Source organism: Trichechus manatus, unplaced genomic scaffold (assembly GCF_000243295.1).
Source record: "Trichechus manatus latirostris isolate Lorelei unplaced genomic scaffold, TriManLat1.0 scaffold00030, whole genome shotgun sequence".
NCBI lineage: Eukaryota > Metazoa > Chordata > Mammalia > Sirenia > Trichechidae > Trichechus > Trichechus manatus.
Window position 1 is genome coordinate 22,198,372 of NW_004443966.1, and position 18,944 is coordinate 22,217,315.

At 36.1% G+C, this 18,944-nt stretch overlaps 1 protein-coding gene across 1 annotated transcript in view; it reads left to right on the top strand.

Moving 5' to 3' along the window:
• Positions 1–18,944, top strand: part of SCAPER (S-phase cyclin A associated protein in the ER) — a 119,099-nt gene that overhangs the window by 65,316 nt on the left and 34,839 nt on the right. Inside the window, exon 14 of the mRNA XM_023729873.1 lies at positions 14,781–14,917. Within this exon, the coding sequence (XP_023585641.1) occupies positions 14,781–14,917 (137 nt within the window). The remainder of the gene's footprint in view (positions 1–14,780; positions 14,918–18,944) is intronic.

Genomic DNA, 18,944 nt, shown 5'->3' on the forward strand with positions numbered 1-18,944 from the left:
GTAGGTGGATTGTGTTTTGCAGCTGGACTATGAACATCCAGTGCTGTTGGGTGTAAGGACTACTACAATGGGTAGAGCAGTGTCAAATGTCACGAACCTGCCACTTCACTGCTGAAACAGTTGAAGTTAGACTTCAGGTATATACCCTATTGTAATGTGGTTATGAGGGCTTACACTGTTGAAATGGGCCCACACAAGTCTCTGCACGGGGAAAGGCACTGAAAGTCCACGGACCCCTTATGCTTCTGCCTAGGCAAAGAAGCTGTGGCTACCCTTAGTTACTGGCTTAGGGGAGTCGGCAGTTTATATTTTTCCCCCTCTTTGTTAATTTATTCCCTCTCCAAGGCCGGGAGAATTTCAGGGTGTGTGACATGTCCTACTTCTGGTCCAGGGGACTTGGCAATCCCTGAAGTCATCCCAGACCCAGTCCAGAGCAAGGAGCGGGGAGGTAAATGAGAGAGAGGTTTTTCCCAAAAGGGGGTGTTTTTGATCTGTGTGGTAGGCCAAATGCAAGTACTTATCTTTTGCCAATCGAGGGGTGCTTCTCACTGGTTCTGGATGCCCAAGTAGTGTCTCTGCCATTGGGTCTCCCCCGATGTGGAAACGCCTCCCGAGTGCAGCTGCTTGCCTCACTGCGCACAATGAGCTGATCTGGCCTGAAGGGCTCCAGCTCCCGCTGGGTCAGGTCTGGCAACTCCTCGCTGCTTCCGAACCATCTCTCCCCTCCAGCCCCGCCACTTAATCCAGTTTCTTAAGTTTGCCTTTGATGTTCAGAGCTCCAAGATTGTCATATATAATCAATTCACTTGTTTTTTCGGGTCTTTGTTGTAAGAGGGACCAGTGGAAGTGTCTGATTACTTCGCCATCTTGGCCCTGCATTCTGAATCATGAATATTCTTAATGGCGTCTAGAATGGTGAATCCTTTTCAGAAGGTTTTCATTTTAACTTCGCCCAGATCCATCAGAGGAATCACTATCTATGGAAGGTATAACCTTACTAAATGTATTTCTTAAATTGTAAGATTTGAATGTCAAAATTACTCCTTGATCCATGGGCTGCAAATTGGTGTTGTTTTAGCAGGCATGAAAACAACATTAATCTCCTTGTACATCTCCATCAGAGCTCTTTAGTGACCAGGTACATTGACAGTGAGCAGTAATATTTTGAAAGGAATCTTTTTTTTCTAAGCAGTAGGTCTCAATAGTGGGTTTAAAATATTCAGTAAAGCGTATTGTAAACAGATGTGCTGTCATCCAGGGTTTATTGTTTCTTTTATAGAGCACAGGCAGAGTAGATCTAGCATACTTTTAAGAGCCCTAGGATTTTCGGAATGGTAAATAAGCATTGACTTCAGCTTAAAGTCATCAGCTACATTAGCACCTAACAAGAGAGTCAGTCTATCCTTTGAATCTTTGAAGCCAGGCATTGACTTCTCCTCTGTAGCTATGAAAGTCCTAGATGACATCTTCTTCCAATACAAGACTGTTTCATCTTCATTGAAAATCTGTTGTTTAGTGTAGCCACCTTCATCAATTATCTTAGATAGATCTTCTGGATAACTTGCTACAAGTTCTACATCAGCTTTTTCTGCTTTACCTTGTACTTTTATGTTATGGGTACGGCTTCTTTCCTTAAATCTCATGAACCAACCTCTGCTAGCTTCAAACTTTACTTCTGCAACTTCCTTACCTCTGTCAGCCTTCATAGAATTGAAGAGATTAGGGCCTTGCTCTGGATTAGGCTTTGGTTTAAAGAAATGTTGTGCCGGGATTGATATTCTATCCAGATTATTAAAAGTTTCTCCATATCAGCAGTAAGGCTGTTTCGCTTTCTTATCATTCCTTTGTTCACTGGAGTAGCACTTTTAATTTCATTCAAGAACTTTTCCTTTGCATTCACAACTTGGCTAACTGTTGGCGCAAGAGGCCTAGCTTATGGCCTCTCTTGACTTTCAACATGCCTTCCTTACTAACCTTAAGCATTTGTAGCTTTTGATTTAAAGTGAGAGACATGCGACTCTTCCTTTCACTTGAACACTTGGAGGCCATTGTAGGGTTGTTCATTGCCCAAATTTTAATATTGTTGTGTCTCAGGGAATAGGGAGGCTGGAGGAGATGGAGACAGACAGGGAAATGGCCAGTTGGTGGAGCAGTCAGAACACATAACATTTATCGATTAAGTTTGCTGTCTTACATGGGCACAGTTCATAGCGCCCCAAAACAATTATAATAGTAACATAAAGATAGCTGATCACAGATAACCATAACAGATATAATAATAATGAAAAAGTTTGAAATATTACAAGAATTACCAAAATGTGACACAGAGACACAAAGTGAGCACATGCTGTTGGAAAAATGGTGCCGATAGACTTGGTTGACACAGCGTTGCCACAGACCTTCAATTTGTAAAAGAATGCCATAGCTGCAAAGTGCAATAAAGAGAAGTGCAATAAAATGAGGTATGTCTGTATACTATGATGCTTAATATCCTTTTCTCAAAAATGGAAATACTGCTAATATGCTGTTGTTTATGTATTCATGTCTTCTTATATTTTTAAAATCAATTTTTGCTTTATATATATTCCAAAGTTTTATAATTATGTTTATAAATATTTTCATCTCTTTTATTTGTAAATTTTACTTTTTAATAATATGTTAATATCCTCTTTGTCATTTAATGACCCTCTCCTTCAATCTTATTTTTGTCGGGTATTAATATTATAAATCCAGTTTTGGTTAGTGTCTGCCTGATATATCTTTTCAGATTCCTTTTATGATTAAAAATTCTTAATTTTAACATTGTCAAATTTATCATTATGAAATGACATTCTCTATCCCTGATAATATTCTTTGCTCTGAAATCTACTTTGTTTGATATTAATATAGCCACCCCAGCTTTCTTTTCTCTAATATTAGAATGGTACATATGTTTCCATCCTCTTACTTTTAACCTGTTTATGTCTTTATATTTAAAATGTTTCTTGTGGTCTGATTATAATCAGATCTTGCTTTTTTTTTTAATCCATTCTGACCGTTTTTGGCCTTTTAATTGGAATAGTTAAACCATCTACATTTAATGTGATATTGATATGATTAAATTTGTTTTCTATTTGTTGCATCTGTTCTTTGTTCATTTTTCCTTCTTTCTGCCTTCTTTTGGATGGACTATTTTTTATGATTTTTTTTTTCACCTTGGTTATCTGATTAGCTGTAACTCTTGTGATTTATTATTTTTATGGTTCGTTAGGGTTTATCATATACATCCTTAACTTATTACAGTCTACTTTCAAGTGATATTATACTATTTCATTCACAGTATAAGAATCTTAGAGTAGTATACTTTCATTTACCCCTCCCAGCCTTTATGCTATTGTTGTTGTGCATTTTGCTTGTACATATGCTGTGAACTCCACCATACATTTTGTTTAAACAGTCAGTTATCTTTTAAAGAGGTATAAATAATAATATAAAATTTTGTATATTTACCCATATGGTTTCAGTTTCAGGTGTTCTTCATTCCCTTTTGTAGATCCAGATTTACATATAATAATTTTTTTTCCTTCTGCCTAAAGGATATCTTTTAACATTTTTTGTTGTATGGGTCTGTTGGTTATGAATTTTTTATTTAGCTTTTATGCATCTTTAAAAATCTTTATTTTGCCTTTATTTTTGAAAGACATTTTTACTGGGTATAGAATTTAAGTTGGTAATTCTTTTCTTTCAGCACTTTAAGGAAGATGCAAGGTTTTGTCACTTGCATCGTTTCCAGTGAGAAATCTTTTGTCATTCTTATTTTTGTCTCACTGTTCATAATTAATGATGGAAAGAGGATAATTTTCATGGCATGAGGTTCCGTAGAAGATAGAATCCAGAGTACAGGTGGAAGGATGGGGAGGTTCTTTCTCCACTGAAATGGGAAGAGAAAGGGCGTAGGTGGCAGGTTTGTTAGTTGGTGTATTTGAGAAGAAGAATCTAAGGGCATACTCTTTTAGTGGTTTATACATTTTCCAAGTAAACTAGGAAACATATTTAAGAAGAATGGTTATGATTTGAAATATATTGTGTAAAGTGTGAGAGCGAACCAACTAAAAACCATTGTCAGCTGGCTGGGCAGAGTTGAGGGCCCATGTGATGATGGTAACCATGAATTTATAACGGCACTGGCCTCATTTGCAGTTTTTCTCACAGCACTTACCTACCTGGTGCAGATGTGGAATTTTTTCAAGAAGGTGTGAGAACAGACAAGAGACTCTATGAAGTTTAGAGTATTGATGAGTATAACTGAAAAGATGTCACATAGGCTCTAACTCTGAAGAGTGAGGGAATTGGATAGGAGGTAGCTACGTAGGAGTAAAATAGTAGAGTCAGTGGACTCAAGGTCATTCTTTTCAAAGTACCAAAAGAAATCTTAAATATATTAGCATGATACCACAACACCTTAGTGTATATGGGACTTTTAGCATAATAAATTTTCACATGTATAGTTTTCTTAAATATTTAAAAGTTAATAAATTTAAGGAAAATGTTGTTCTAGTGCTGTTGAGTATGACATGAAGCTGCTGACTTCCTTGAGCCCTTGTCACCTAGGGCCATCAAAGCCACTCACAACTAATGTGTTCTGGATCTGCCTCTGAGCATTATCTTCCCTTTGATCTTGGATTAAAAGGTTAATGTTACTTGTGACATATGGTGGTAGTATTATTACTGTAACATTATTGAAATGATTTTTAAGAATGAAGATTCTTAGTAATACAAGTTGCTGTATTTGAAATCTGAGAATTCTGAGAAAATACCCTTGTTACAAGGCTTGGTTCAACATAACTGAACCAATTTCTGTTGCAGTATTGCGCTCAAGCCTTTCTCAGTCTTCACAGCATGATAAATTAATAAGCTTGTTGAACTCTGGGCTTCTCTTTGAGTCATCTGTTAAACCTCAGATTAGATCAGAAAGGAACATCAGAATCTACAAAAGAAGACTTTACCTCATTCATCATCTCCACCTACCAGAAAACGGATGGAGTATTTGTAATTGTCACTGAGTGGCAGAGGGACAGATGGTAGACTGTTATCTTTATCAGAAGATACCCTTTTCTCTTTTGCATGGTGTCTCTTTCACAGTATTTCATTATCTACATTTTTCTCATCTGTCACTTAAAATATATAATACACAGATTGTAATTGATAAAAACATAAGCCTATCCCACACCTGTAAGAAGGGATCTTGGCAGAGTTGAAACTTTTGTATAATTAAAATGTCCTATTAGTAGTCATTGCCATGTATATTTAATTTTTTTAAATGATGCCGCCACCAACGGCATTATTTTTGTAAACGACTTTGCATTTCAGATTTTCTTAAGCTTACGGTTTAACAAAATTTTAAATTTTATTGAAATATAACGGCACCCTCAAACTTGTTATTTTATTGTTTCAAATATTTCTTGAGTACCTACTGGTGCACTATGTATTAAGTTAGGTACCAGGGAAACAAAGGTAAATAATGTCATATGAGCTTACCTCTTCATTTTATGCTCTTTGATAAATTTCATTTTCTTTGAATTTCTAAACATACTCATTATAATATGAATTAAACTGATTTTTTTATGTGATATTTTCATTTTGAAATAGCATTTGGATAATATCTATAGATACTTTCTTTGATATGGCTAATGGCATCCAAGAAGTCAGTAATTTACACATCAACTTTGCTATGAACTCTTTCTGGAAGATAATCTGTCTGCTGGGACAGTTTTATGGAGGAGTAATATTGATCAAAATAATAATTTTCTACCTACACATTGACCAGATTCTCTTGGTCTTACTCTGACACCCAGAGAATTGTACCTCTTTAACTTAAGCAGTTACCATAAGCCCTTGGCACATAGTAGGTGTTGAGTTAAATGTTAGTGAATTGAGCTAAAGCTGTAATTTACTGTCTTCAATATAATATGTCTGTGAGTGTGGTATTCAAACTATATGGCAAAGCGTTGTCTAAAAATGCCATGCCATTGTTGTTACATGTTCCTTTCCTTCTTTCATCTGCTTCTCCCTGTTTTTGTTTTCAGTTTCTGCTGCTTTCCTTCCCGGATACCTAGCTCTAACTCTTTCCTGCCGTTCGACTTCTTCCTCACCTCTCACTTTTTAACTGTTGTTGTCATCCAGAGAAACAATACAAGTTACAAGCTGTCTTCCCCTCAGCCTTTCACCTTTTCCCAGTTTTTGTAGAAGGCAGTGCAGGAGTATTATAAATACTTCCTATTTATCTTATGTGTTATACTCTATCTTATGTAGTTATTATATTCTTTTTATTACCAGGCATGTTTGAAAGACTGGAATAGATAATATTTTAAGAATTTAAGAAAAACAATATTTGATTCTTAAATAGACTAATATCATTGGATTTTAGGTTCCAAAGTGGAGAAAGTATGGGAGGAGATTGAGGAAAAAAGAAATTTTTGTAAACAAAGTGTGAAAATCCTTGTGTTAATTTCTCATCTGTTTAGATTAGTAACTTGGCATCCACCCTGCTCTTGAGAATACATTTTTGCTACAGAGAAATAAGCCTCTTAAGCATGACATTGTATTCCTATTAAGAAAAAAAAAACACTTTCATTTTCAAATAAACTTTTTCCAAAGGAGACATTTAAACCTAATTGATAAGGAAGAGTAATTTCCTTGGAAATTCTCAGTTCTGTATTATAATATTTTTAAATAAGGGGAAGCAGATTATTTCCATCGATGTACTACATGATATGAAATGTGTTTTCCTGAGCAATTCTTGGGAGATCTCTAAAACAGCAGTTTAATTAAGTCCTACATTGTATCATTTATATTTTTCTGCTATATCTTTATAGAACTTCTACATTCTTTCCCAAAGATCATGAACCTGTCTATGTTTAATTTTTTTCATGTCTCTCTTGAAAAATAAGGAAATATGAGAACCTTCAGGAGGAGTCCGATACAATATCAAGGTCATAAACCTCAGTATGAATTATTTCATTTAATATAGTAAATTATGTTAGAAAGGCCAAAGCTTTGGTCTAGTGTGCCATAAAAAGTAATTAAAAGAATAGGAAGGGTATAAACTTTGATGAGATCATGTCTGCGTAGGTGTAGTTTCCTTATATACGTTATTCGTATTCCATAGTGTAGCAATGTTGTTTAAATAAGAATTCACAGTTGTGGCTAGACTTAAAATGTTTGTGTGTATATGGACTTAACCATCGTAAAACTAGGGAAACCCTTAGTGAGATGGATTAACACAGTAGACACACCAGTGAACTCACACATACAACGATTATGAAGATGGCACAAGACTGGGCAGTGTTTCTCTCTGTTGTACATATGATCGCCATGAGTCAGAGCAGATTCGACAGTAACTAACAACAACAACAACAATTAGCATTTGAACTTGCTACGTTGATTTTTAGTATGTTAGAAAAGGGGAGGGACTTTAGAATTCATTGTATAATCCCTTTATTTTACTAACGAGGAAACTGAGGCCTGGAGAAGTCTCTCAGTCATGAGTTGCAAAATTTATTCTGGTATAGGTCTCTTGACTCACAGTTCAGTGTTATTCCTACTGCATCATCCTGCTTTTCCAGGCCTAAAGGAAAAACAGTTTCCTGTAAATGCTTATTTAGAATCAACAGTGTCAAACAGAATAGCAAACTAAAACTGGTTTCTGACTCAGTAAAGGAGATTAAGACTTGCATTGGATTCAGTGAGACTAGGAATTGTATTTTTTAAATTATATTAGAGAGGAAAGGGGGTCCAGGGATCTTTGAGGAAGATTTCCAGTCTTGATTGATTTACATTTTGAAAACAAGTAAGTAAATCATAGATACTGTGTCTCAAAGAGTTTATATTGCTTTTACTTATGCCGGGGCGTAATAATTAGAATTGTGAGTAGTTACAAAAAGGATGAATATATTTTTACACAGTGACGCTCATTCTTCTATGCAACAAATCATCCTACAGCAACTGTAACCTTATGCGGATTGATCCATTTCCTTTAAAGAGCTTGTTTTCTAAGGTAATATGAGAATCCTCAATTCCTTGCATTTCTTTAGAGCATTAATTTTATAATAATTAAAATTGTAGAAACAATATAATAATTGTAGAAAATTTCAAAAACAGAAAAATAAAGTAATACCCACTATTAACATTTTGGCCCATTTTCTGCTCTTTATATATGACTGTATAAATCTTTACACTTATTTAAGGAGCCCTGGTGTTGCAATGGTTAAGTGCTCAGCTGCTAACCTAAAGGTCAGAGGTTCAAACCCACCAGCCGCTCCACGGGAGAAGATGTGGCAGTCTGCTTCTGTAAAGATTACTGCCTTGGGAACCCTATGGGGCAGTTCTACTCTGTCCTCTAGGGTCGCTGTGAGTTGGAATTGACTCGACGACACTGGTTTTTTTGGGACACACTTATTTATATGTAAATTGCATTTGCCTAGATTTGAATCCTGACTTTATTCAACATTACACAATGACATTTTAATATCATTGATATTATTAAAAATTATCCATATATGTGTAGCATTTGTCTTAATGTGTGTGCTATAATTCATGCAATCAATTCCCTACTGCTGATATTTACCGTTGTAAATCACACTGCTGCAAATATTTCTATAGAGTAATCTCTTCATACTTCTCTAATTCCTTATGGTAATTTTGCAAAAGTAAAATTATTCTGTTAAACTTTTTTTTTAAAGTTTTAATAAATATCAAGTAGACTGGGTTGTGAAACTAGTGGGACAATTAGGAAATGGGCTAGTCCCCACCTGAGTCACCTCATTAGCATAACTGGTCAGGTAGGTGTGGTCTGGAGCCCTTATAAATAAAAAAACACTTCAGTCTCTGGTGAAATTCCAAAGTTTTAGAGGTTATCTTTCAGGAACAAAGGACAAAAACCAAATTCTTTGGGTAAAGTTAATAGTAAACCCCACAAAAGCCTTCACAGTTTTAATGGAGATATGTCTATTAATTATCCTGTATCACACCTAACAGTGCATCTTTTTTTTTAATCATCAAAAGGTTCTTTGTCTCTTACAAAAAGCAAAAATATAATGCAAACCACAAGGAGCAAATAAATAAAAAATTGAAATCTGTTTATAGAAAGGTGAATAAAACACATATTCTAAGTCACAGAAGACAAAATACAAGCAAATGGTCAAGCAGAGAATACCAGTTTTTCAGATAACAAATTGACAGATTTAAAAACAGAAAGAAGCAGCAATGGATGCTGGCAAACCACTTGTGGGGACATAAGTTAATTCCTATTTGGTTGTTCAATTTGGAAGTACTTGTCAGAAGCCTTAAAAATATTTGTAATCTGTGACCTAGGTATTTCATTTTTATGATTTAATCGTAAGGGCATAATTGACTGTGTTTTTGAACTATAGAAATATTTGTTAGATTGTTATTTATTTTCTTGAAAATGTAGACATTTCTCAAATGTCTTAACAAGGCATTAGTAAAATTAGGTATATTCATGAAATGGAATACCTTACAACTACTGGATTCTGTTGTAAAATATTATTTAATGGTATGAATCTATATTTATAAAATTAATTTAAAAAACAGAGTATGAAATACAGTGTTATACACTGTAGATCCCATTTTAATAAAAATATATATCCAAAGATAAATGTCTAGGAGAATATACTCCAAAATATTAATTGTTTTTTCTAAATGTTAGAACTAGAGCTGATTTTGTTTTCTTAATTTTGTTTATGTTTCCGGTAGTTAACATATATTGATTTTGCATTAAGAAAAAAAAGTACTCTCAGGTCAGACCAAAACAAATATATTCTCTTTTGTTTTTAGTTTTGAAATTTTTAAAATGTTAACATTAGTGTGAGTGCATGATGTGTGTGTGTGTGTGTGTGTGTCTATGTAAATGCATTGTCTTTTTAGAAGATACGATTCTTGATAGTTCTGAATAGAGTCCAGATTTTTCTGTATAGTGCCTGCGGTTTTGTATGTTGTTAGTTGCTATAGAGTCAGCACTAACTCATGGCAACCTTATGTATAAAAAACAAATGTTACCTGGTCCTGTGCCATCTTTATGATGTATGTTTGAGTCCATCGTTTTGGCTGTTATGTCAAGCCATCTCCTTAAGGATTTCCTTGTTTTCACTGACTTTCTACTTTACCAAACATGATATCCTTTTCTAGCCATTGGTCTTTCCTGATGACGTGTCCAAAGTAAACAAGCCAAAATCTCACCATCCTTGCATCTAAGGGGCATTCTGGTTGTATTTCTTCTAAGACAGATTCGTTCATTCTTCTAACAATCCACAGTATATTTAATCTTCTTCACTAACAACACAGTTTGAATGCATCAGTTCTTCTGTCTTCATGCATGCATATGGGGCAACTGGTAAGACCATGGCTCATGTCAGGCAGTTGTGTATAAGTATCCTTAACGGATTCAGTTTGATAAAATTACAAGAGACATTTTTAAACAACTGAAAATAGTATAGTTGGTCCTTTCACAAAATTGAAGATGGCACCTTAGAAAGTTCCTTTTCCTTAGTGCAGTGATAGAAATTACATAACAGAGGCTCTGCCTACATGAGTAGTACAAGAGGAGGGAATGTGGAGTAGTGAACAAGCTTGGTCTTGTGAAGTCATCCAGTTGTGGTTTTGACCTTGGGCTTTGTAACATTAGGCATAATACTAAACCTCTTTGAACCTTTGTTAAACATCTGTAAAATGTAAACATACTGCCACCTGTTCCATGTGGTTGTGAATATTATAAGAAATAATGTATGCAATTTATCTAGTACTTTGCTAATCAGATAATAAGTTTTCGAAAAATGGTAATGAGGATGATGATTTTACATATGTCTTGCTTTGTACCTGAAGAGATTTGGGGAGAGTGTAATCTTTATTTATATTATTGCTTTCATTTGATTTGAGACCTGGGTTATTATTTTTTTCAAGTTGCATTTGTGTGTATATGTATATACTTAACACTTAAAACAGTGCTTTTGATTAGTGTCAAAGTATGTTGTTGTTAGATGCTGTCAAGTTGATTTCAACTCATAGTGACCCCATGTGACAGAATAGAACTGACCCATTCATTGAGTTTTCTAGGCTGTAATCTTTATGGGAGGAGATTGTCAGGTCTTTTCTCCCACAGAGCCACTGGGTGGGTTTGAACTGCCAACCTTTCAGTTAGGAACTGCACACTTAACCCATTGTGCCGCCAGGGCTCCTTTGCCAAAGTGTAGAGATATCCTGTATACACCCACTCCTCACATATTGACATGGTTAGGTTCCAAACACCAGGTTGTTACGTGAAAATTGGCATTGTATGAAAATGGAGGATGACCATATCAGATCACAGAATGGAAGACAACTACATCGTTATGTAACTGCTAGATTACATCATTGCATAACTGCCAAACCACTGAGAATCATGGCCCAGACAAGTTGACACATAACCTTAACCATCACAGCCAGTGTTACTCTTGCCTCGCACCTTGGCATTCGTTACTGCCAGATGTACATTGTTAGTGTGCAAAATAGTTGGATAGTAGACTTTTAAATATTATCATAAATGTGAAATGTTAGATAACAAGATAGTCGCTAAGTGGGCAATATGTGTAATAGGCCTTAAACTAATACAGTAATTGTTTTTTCTTGCCAGAGGATGTTTTCTTTCTTTGTGGGTTTTTTTTGCTTTCATTTGTTTATTGTTTTGTAGGTTTGTGATTTGAAAACACAATTCTCTGGCCCAAATCCATGTTACAGGCGTATCTCTATGATAGTAATCAAGAGTGTGGATTCAGTAACCAAACTGTATGGGTTAAAATTTGGGCTTTGTCACTTTGCTAGCTGTGAAGTCACCAGTCATGGTTTTGACCTTATAACTTTGAGCAATGTATGTGACTGTGTCTCAGTTTTCTCATATGTAAAATAAAACATTCTAAGTATGTTCTTAGTTCTGAGGACTAAGCAAGTGAATATATATAAGGTAGTTAACTTAATGTATGTAGTATAATAAGCCCTCATAAATACTTTCATTAGCTATTATTGACAGTACTCTTCATTCATTCATTTAACCAATACTTATTGCCATACACAAACATCAGTAAACAAAAATGTAAACAAACAAAACAAAAACATTAAGCAGAAATGACTTTGTCATTGTCCTTTTCAAACTTACATTCTATTGCAGGAAATGGCAAATGAATATATGAAGTCAGGCAATGGTAAGTCCCACGAAGAAAAATTAACAGAATAAGGAGATGGCAAACAACACCTGTTGCTGTCCAGTCAGTTTTGACTCACAGTGACCCTATAGGACACAGTAGACCTACCCCTGTAGGATTCGCAAGGCTGTAAATCTTTACAGAAGTAGACTGCCACATCTTTCTCCCACGAAGTGACTGGTGGGTTTGAACCGCTCACCTTTTAGATAGCAGCTGAGTGCTTAACCACTGCACCACCAGGGTTCCTTTAGCAAATAATAGAGGGTGTGCTATTCAAAATAGAGCATTCCTTTTATCTGAAACCACGCAAATATATGTAGGTTGGGGTGAATTTTGGGATATATTTTGAAAGTAAGACTGATAGGATTTGCTGATATATTGGATGTGAGCAGTTGTGCAAATGATGGTACCATTTACTGAAATGGGAAACACTCTGGGAAGAGCAAGTTTACATGTACGAGGAGCATAAGAATTTTGTTGTGGACATGTTGCTTTGGAAATGCTTATTGAACACCGAACTGGAAATATTCGGGAGACAGTTTGATACATGGAGTTCAAAGGAGAGGTCAGGACTAGAGAGAAAAATTTGAGAGTTGCCTGTGTGTAAATAATATTTCGAGTCACTGCACTTGATGAGTGAGTTTGGATAAGTAAGAGGAAATATCTAAGGATAGCCTGGGGACTGTCCAACATTTAGAGATCAGAAAGAGGAAGAGGATCCAGTAAAGAAAACTTAGAAGGAGTAGCCAGTGAGTTAGGAGGACAAAGTAATGTCTGGAAGCCTAGTGAAGAATGAGTCTCAGGGAGGAGGAAGTGATGCACAGAGCCAAGGCTGTGAGAATCAGATAAGGACTGAAAGTTGACCATTGATGTTGGTGACCTTGACAAGAACAATTCATTAAAGTTTTAAGAGCAAAAGCTGAACTAAAATGGGTTCAAGAGATCATGAAAGTTAAGGAAGTACAGATAGAGAGGCTACACTGTCTTTCAACAAATTTTGGCATAAATAGGTAGTTGGAGGGAGAAATAAGGTCAAAGGAGAATTATTTTGAGATGATTTAAGTAAAGAGTATTTAAATGATTTAAGTAGAAAGGAAGAAAATTGATGATGCAGAAGAGGAGAAATAAGTATATGAATGGAAGAGGATCCAGTTTACAATTGGAGGAGTTGGCCCTAGGTAGGAACATGAGTGTTCACACATTATAGCAGGAAGGAAGACAGAGTATATGGGCACACTTGGTAAATTTGGACATAGGAAAGTGTGAAAGTTTTCTTCTGAAAGATGTTGCTTTCCTCAGGGAAATAAGCATGGTCATGAACTGAGGGGGCAATGAGGAGTGTTAATTTGAGGAGAAAGTATGAAGTAATTCTCTAGGTAGGTGAGTGTGTGGATTAACTAGCGTGTGAGGTAGCTTGATTGCCTGGCAATACTAGAGTCCACTTGAGGTGCATGTCATAAATTTAAAGTGAGAGTAGTTGTCATGGTTGTAATTACCTATAGCTAGATATAGGCACAGGTATAGATAGGTACAGAGTAGGTAGAGAGAGTAATTTAGGGTTGAAATTTGCCATGCAGGGATGAAAGAAAAAGAGAGGGGCAGGGGAGCTGGGTATATGCAAGGGAGTGATTATAATGATGGGCCATAAAATCTAAGGTGGATCAGGAGGGAAGTAGGGCCAAAGTCGGTGTGCTCCAGCTAAACCAAACCTCTGTGCCACTAGCCACATTCAGTTTCTTACCTCTGCCTGTGTTCTCTGGAATGCCCTTCTTTGTTTTCCTTTCTGCCCACCTTTCCAAACACACACACACACCCACACACACACACACACACACACACACACACCCACACCCACCCCCGCCCCCAGTATCCACATGTTCAGATTTTGTCCATCCTTCAAGGGATAGCAGGCATGACATGGTGCATCCTTCTTGAAGTCTTCTCTCCTCACCCCCAGTGAACAGTAATCTTGCTTCCTGTTTTGAGCTCCTATAGCATTTTATCTCTAACTTTCTAGTTGGCACTTACAGTGTGGTATTACAATTTTTGTATGTATTTTACCTCTCCTACTACACTGTTTCATTCCCAGGGACAGGGATTATGTCCTTGTGTCCTCAGCACTTAGTACAATTGATGAGCGGTGAAAGCTTGGCAGGTCAGTGAAAATCTCAAGTAAAACAGTTTCTTCAACGTTCCAAAGCAGTTGTGGAAACCAGTATTTCATGGAGATTAGTTTCAGCTATATATAGTCTTTTATACTCATTATAGTGTAATACCAGGAGCCCTGGTGGTACAATGATTAAACACTCGGCTGCTAACTGAAAGTTTGGCGGTTTGCACCCACCAGCCGCTCCACAGGAGAAAGATGTGGCTGTCTACTTCCTGTAAAGATTTGCAGCCTTGGGAACGCTACGGGGCAATTGTACTCTGTCCTATAGGGTCGCAATGAGTTGGAACCAACTCGACGGTAGTGTGTTTTGGTTTATAGTATATAGCAATCCTGTATCATTTTTATCATCATCATTATTATTTCATTTATTTATCTTGCAGGAACATCTTTCCTTGAAGAAGTATATTGTTGACATTGTGGTTGAAAGTGCAACTCCACCAGAGCCTGTGAAAGATGCAGAAGAACGGCAAAAAAATAAAAAAAAGGCCAAAAAGATAAAAGCACGGATGAACTCCAGGTACCTTAACTATCCTTACAAACAACAGAACAAAAGAAAAACTTTACTGATGTATCCTTCCTTATTGTAAATCCAAAGGTGACCAGAAAAAAGTTTAAAGTTGTTTGCTTCAAGAAAACCTTGAAAATAGCACTGATGAGCCTAATATATAGCCACTTTCTTTGATTGAGAAAGAAAACTGCATATCGATCTAAAGCCCTTGCTTTCACCTATTAAGAGCTCTTCTTATAATTGGATGCCAAGGCCCTGCCAAACTTATGTATCCTCCAGCATACAATAGTATGTTTAAGTATGTGTAAACTAAGCCTATTTTTCTTTCCAACTATTGATTTTTAAATGAAGTATCAAAGAAAATCAATAGCAATCAACAAATAGAAGTCTGCTGGCTGTAGTGTCAAATCCCATGACTAAGTTTAATCAATTTGGTTGCCTGTCACAACAAGAGAAAGTTCGAGAAATATCTTGAAATGGAAAGTGAGTTGTCAGACCTGTAGTTTATCATCAGCCTCCAAAGTGACATCTGAAGAGCAGACAGCTGTGTAGTACATCATTACCTCACAGGCTTTGAGCATCATCTGATGACTGATGAGTCTTGTTGGAGGAGACAACTGTAGTTCCTCCTTAGTAGATAATCCTCTGCTATTGGAGGGAAGGTAGTCTGAAAATGTTGTTATCCTGTTATTCCTAAAGTCTCGATAAATAGAGAAGCTTGACCAATGGGATTATAGAAAGTATAGGACCATAATAATGGTAAATGTTGCAGTTATTTCTCACCACGTTCATATTGTGATCACATAGGGTGTCCAGACAGGGTGACTTCAGAGTGCTCATTCAAACAAAGACTAAAAGGCTTTTTTTATTTTAGTTTTTGAGGTCCCTCCAAATTTCTATCAAAGGATAGTTTCACAGTATACTGCAAGATGTACTGACTTTTATTTCTAGTTCATGCTAAGATTTTGCTGATCTCCTGACACTGGAATGAGCTCACCCAGTCCTATGACTTTAAATACCCTCTACCTGCAAGTGGCTACCAATTTTATATTCCAGTTTGAGTCAGACTTAATTTGTCCAAAACAAACGCCTGTTCTCCCCTCTCCCTAACCAAAACCTCCTACTATAGTCTTCTCTTTCTCAGTAAATAGCAACTCCTTAGGCCAAAAAACTTGAAGTCACTCTTGACTGACCTCTCCCACTCATCACATCCAATTCAACTAAAAAGAAAGGAGCCCTGGTGGCACAGTGGTTAAGAACTCAGCTGCTAACCAAAAGGTCAGTAGTTCGAATCTACCAGCCACTCCTTGGAAACCCTATGGGGCAGTTCTGCTCTGTACTGTAGGGTTGCTATGAGTTGGAATCCACTCAGCGGCACTGGGTTTGAGTTTTTTTTAATCTATTAAAGCAGTTCTCAAACTTTTTTGGTAGTAGGATCCCTTTTACATTAAAAAATTATTAAAGATCCCCAAGAGCTTTTGTTTATCTAGAATGTATCTGCCAATATTTATCATATTAGAAATTAAAACAGAGAATTTTAAAAAAAATTCATTAAATCATTTTAAAATAACAATGAAACCATTACTTGTTCACATGAATAACATTTTTTATGAAAAATAACTATTTTTCAGAACAGAAAAATCAGTGAAAAGACTGACATTTTACATTTTTGCAAATTTCTTTAATGTCTGGTTTAATAAAGAGAGCTGGATTCTTGCACCTGCTTCTGTATTCAGTCTGTTGTGATATCACATGTCATGTAGCCTCAACTCTATTGTTTGCTTGTAAGAGAAGGACAGTGAAGAAGTTTTGACTTGTGGACCTCCTGAAAAACTCTCAGACCCCCAGGGTACTCCAGATCACACTCTTATGAACTGATGGCCTACTGCATAAGAAAGAACTTAATAATTAATAACGGTTAATATGTTGCCTTATTGATACAAATTAAATCATGAAGCAGGACAGTGATGTTCAAACTGAAGTCCTTAGACCACGGGCACCAGAATCATCTGGGTCTTTGTTTTAGACGTATATTGCTGAGCTTCAGCCTATTGATTCTGATTCACGTGGTTTTAGGTGAGGAATCTACATTTTAACAAGCTCTCAGGTAATTCTAATGTACTCAACAATTTGATACCAGCTGTTTATAGGAATTTAGAATCGTGGAACCTTAGAGCTAGAAAAGACTTTCAAGAGTTTAGCTAGTTCTACTCTCTCATCTGACCGGTGGGTACAACATAGTCTCACAAAGGACAGTGACTTTCTAAAGACCACATTTATTAGTTTAAAAAAAAAGTCCTCATGTGAAATAATTAGACAGTGTTTCAATAAGGATCAAAATTAAATGGCAAAATGTTTGGCATAGGCATGTGGAGAAGGGGATGGATTGGAGAAACAAATGTGAGATAAATTTTGTTGGTGTTCTATGTGAGAGAGGGAGACAAACCAATACTGATGGTGGTTCTGGGGCATCCAGCTATATACTGATGTCCTTTATTGAAATAGGGGGCACAGATAGAGTATGGCCGAGGCTACAGTGAGTGGGTTTGAGCTCTCCAAGAGATACCACAGAGGAGCTAGTCGATAGTGTGTCCATTTTTAAGCCTGTTCAGTGTCTACTTATCCATTTTCATTGAAACTTATTTTTCTAAAAGAAATTCTTTCTTTCTAACCTTGCCTTGTCCATGAGTCTGTGTTGGTTATATATCAAGCTCTACTGCCCCCTGGTGGAAATGTATCAAGTGTTGAAAACATCACCACACCCCCACCGCCAAAAAAAAAAAAAAAAAAAACCTCAAAATAAAAGTAAATGTTTCAGAGCAAATCCAAACTTATAAAATTAAGATGATAATGTTAAAGAATATAAAGTTGAAAAAGTAGGGTGGGGTCAAATTATGACCCTGAGAAGGAACCATTATACATAACCCAGGAATGACATCAGAAAATTGGTGATTTGGGAAAGTTTGTCACCTGTGTTATGCTGGTAAGATTAGAATGTTCGGAATATGGGTGAATAGGAGATATTTACTAATCCAGGCATGAAATGATAATGGCTTACATTAGAGTATAATTTAGAAGAAATTAAGAGGAAAGAAAGTAATCAAGAAGCATTTTAATGTCATATTAATATTTTCTGATGTATCAATTATTTGAAAAAAAATGAAAAAAAACTTTTTTGGAAATTTCAGGCCAAGTTACCATTGACAGATAAACAGTGAAGGTGAACATAGAATGGGAAGAATGAGTTTGGTTTTAAAGACAGAGAAGATGATATGAAGCTTGAACTTTCTAGTGAAGAGCTTGAAGAGTTTGAAATTTAGACTGAAAGCTAGAGTTATATATATAGCATTTATTATTATAATATTAAAATTGCAACAGTGATAGTAGATAACTATTATTAAATGGAAATCAAAAGAGAAGAGGACTTGAAAAAGGAAATGATAGCTGTAAAATATAAAAGCAGAAGGGTCAAGGAGAATGCATACAGATAAAGAGCCATTGTGTTCAGCACTAACAGGTCAACCATGGATTTTCAGGAAAGCATTTTTAATAGAGTAGCAGGTGTGTATAATAAGCATAATTCTATACGCATTTCTCCATGGCTGCTCTTCTGTGCTTTGCATATGCCTCAGTATGTTTGCACTTGATGTTTCCTCTGCCCAGCCTGAGCTTCGCCAGATTTTCCTAGGACTGGCTCCTTCACTTTGTAAGGCTTACTTGTCAGCGACCTCCCTTCATTATTCTGTTTGTAACTCCCCCAACCCCTCAAAATCCATTCTGTCTACAGTAATTGCTCTTGTTTCTTCATAGCATGTTTTTTTCAGATAGTATCTCATTTATTTATTATTTATCTCACCCACTGTAAACTCTCATCTGAGAGTAGTAACTTTGTCAGTCTTGTTATGTACTATATCCTTAATGCTTAGAGTAATTCTTGACATATTGTAGATACTCAGTAAGTATTTGTTGGATGAATGAATGAATGAGTAGATAGGAAGTCGGTTTAAGAAGAAATAATAGTACTAAATCAGATTTC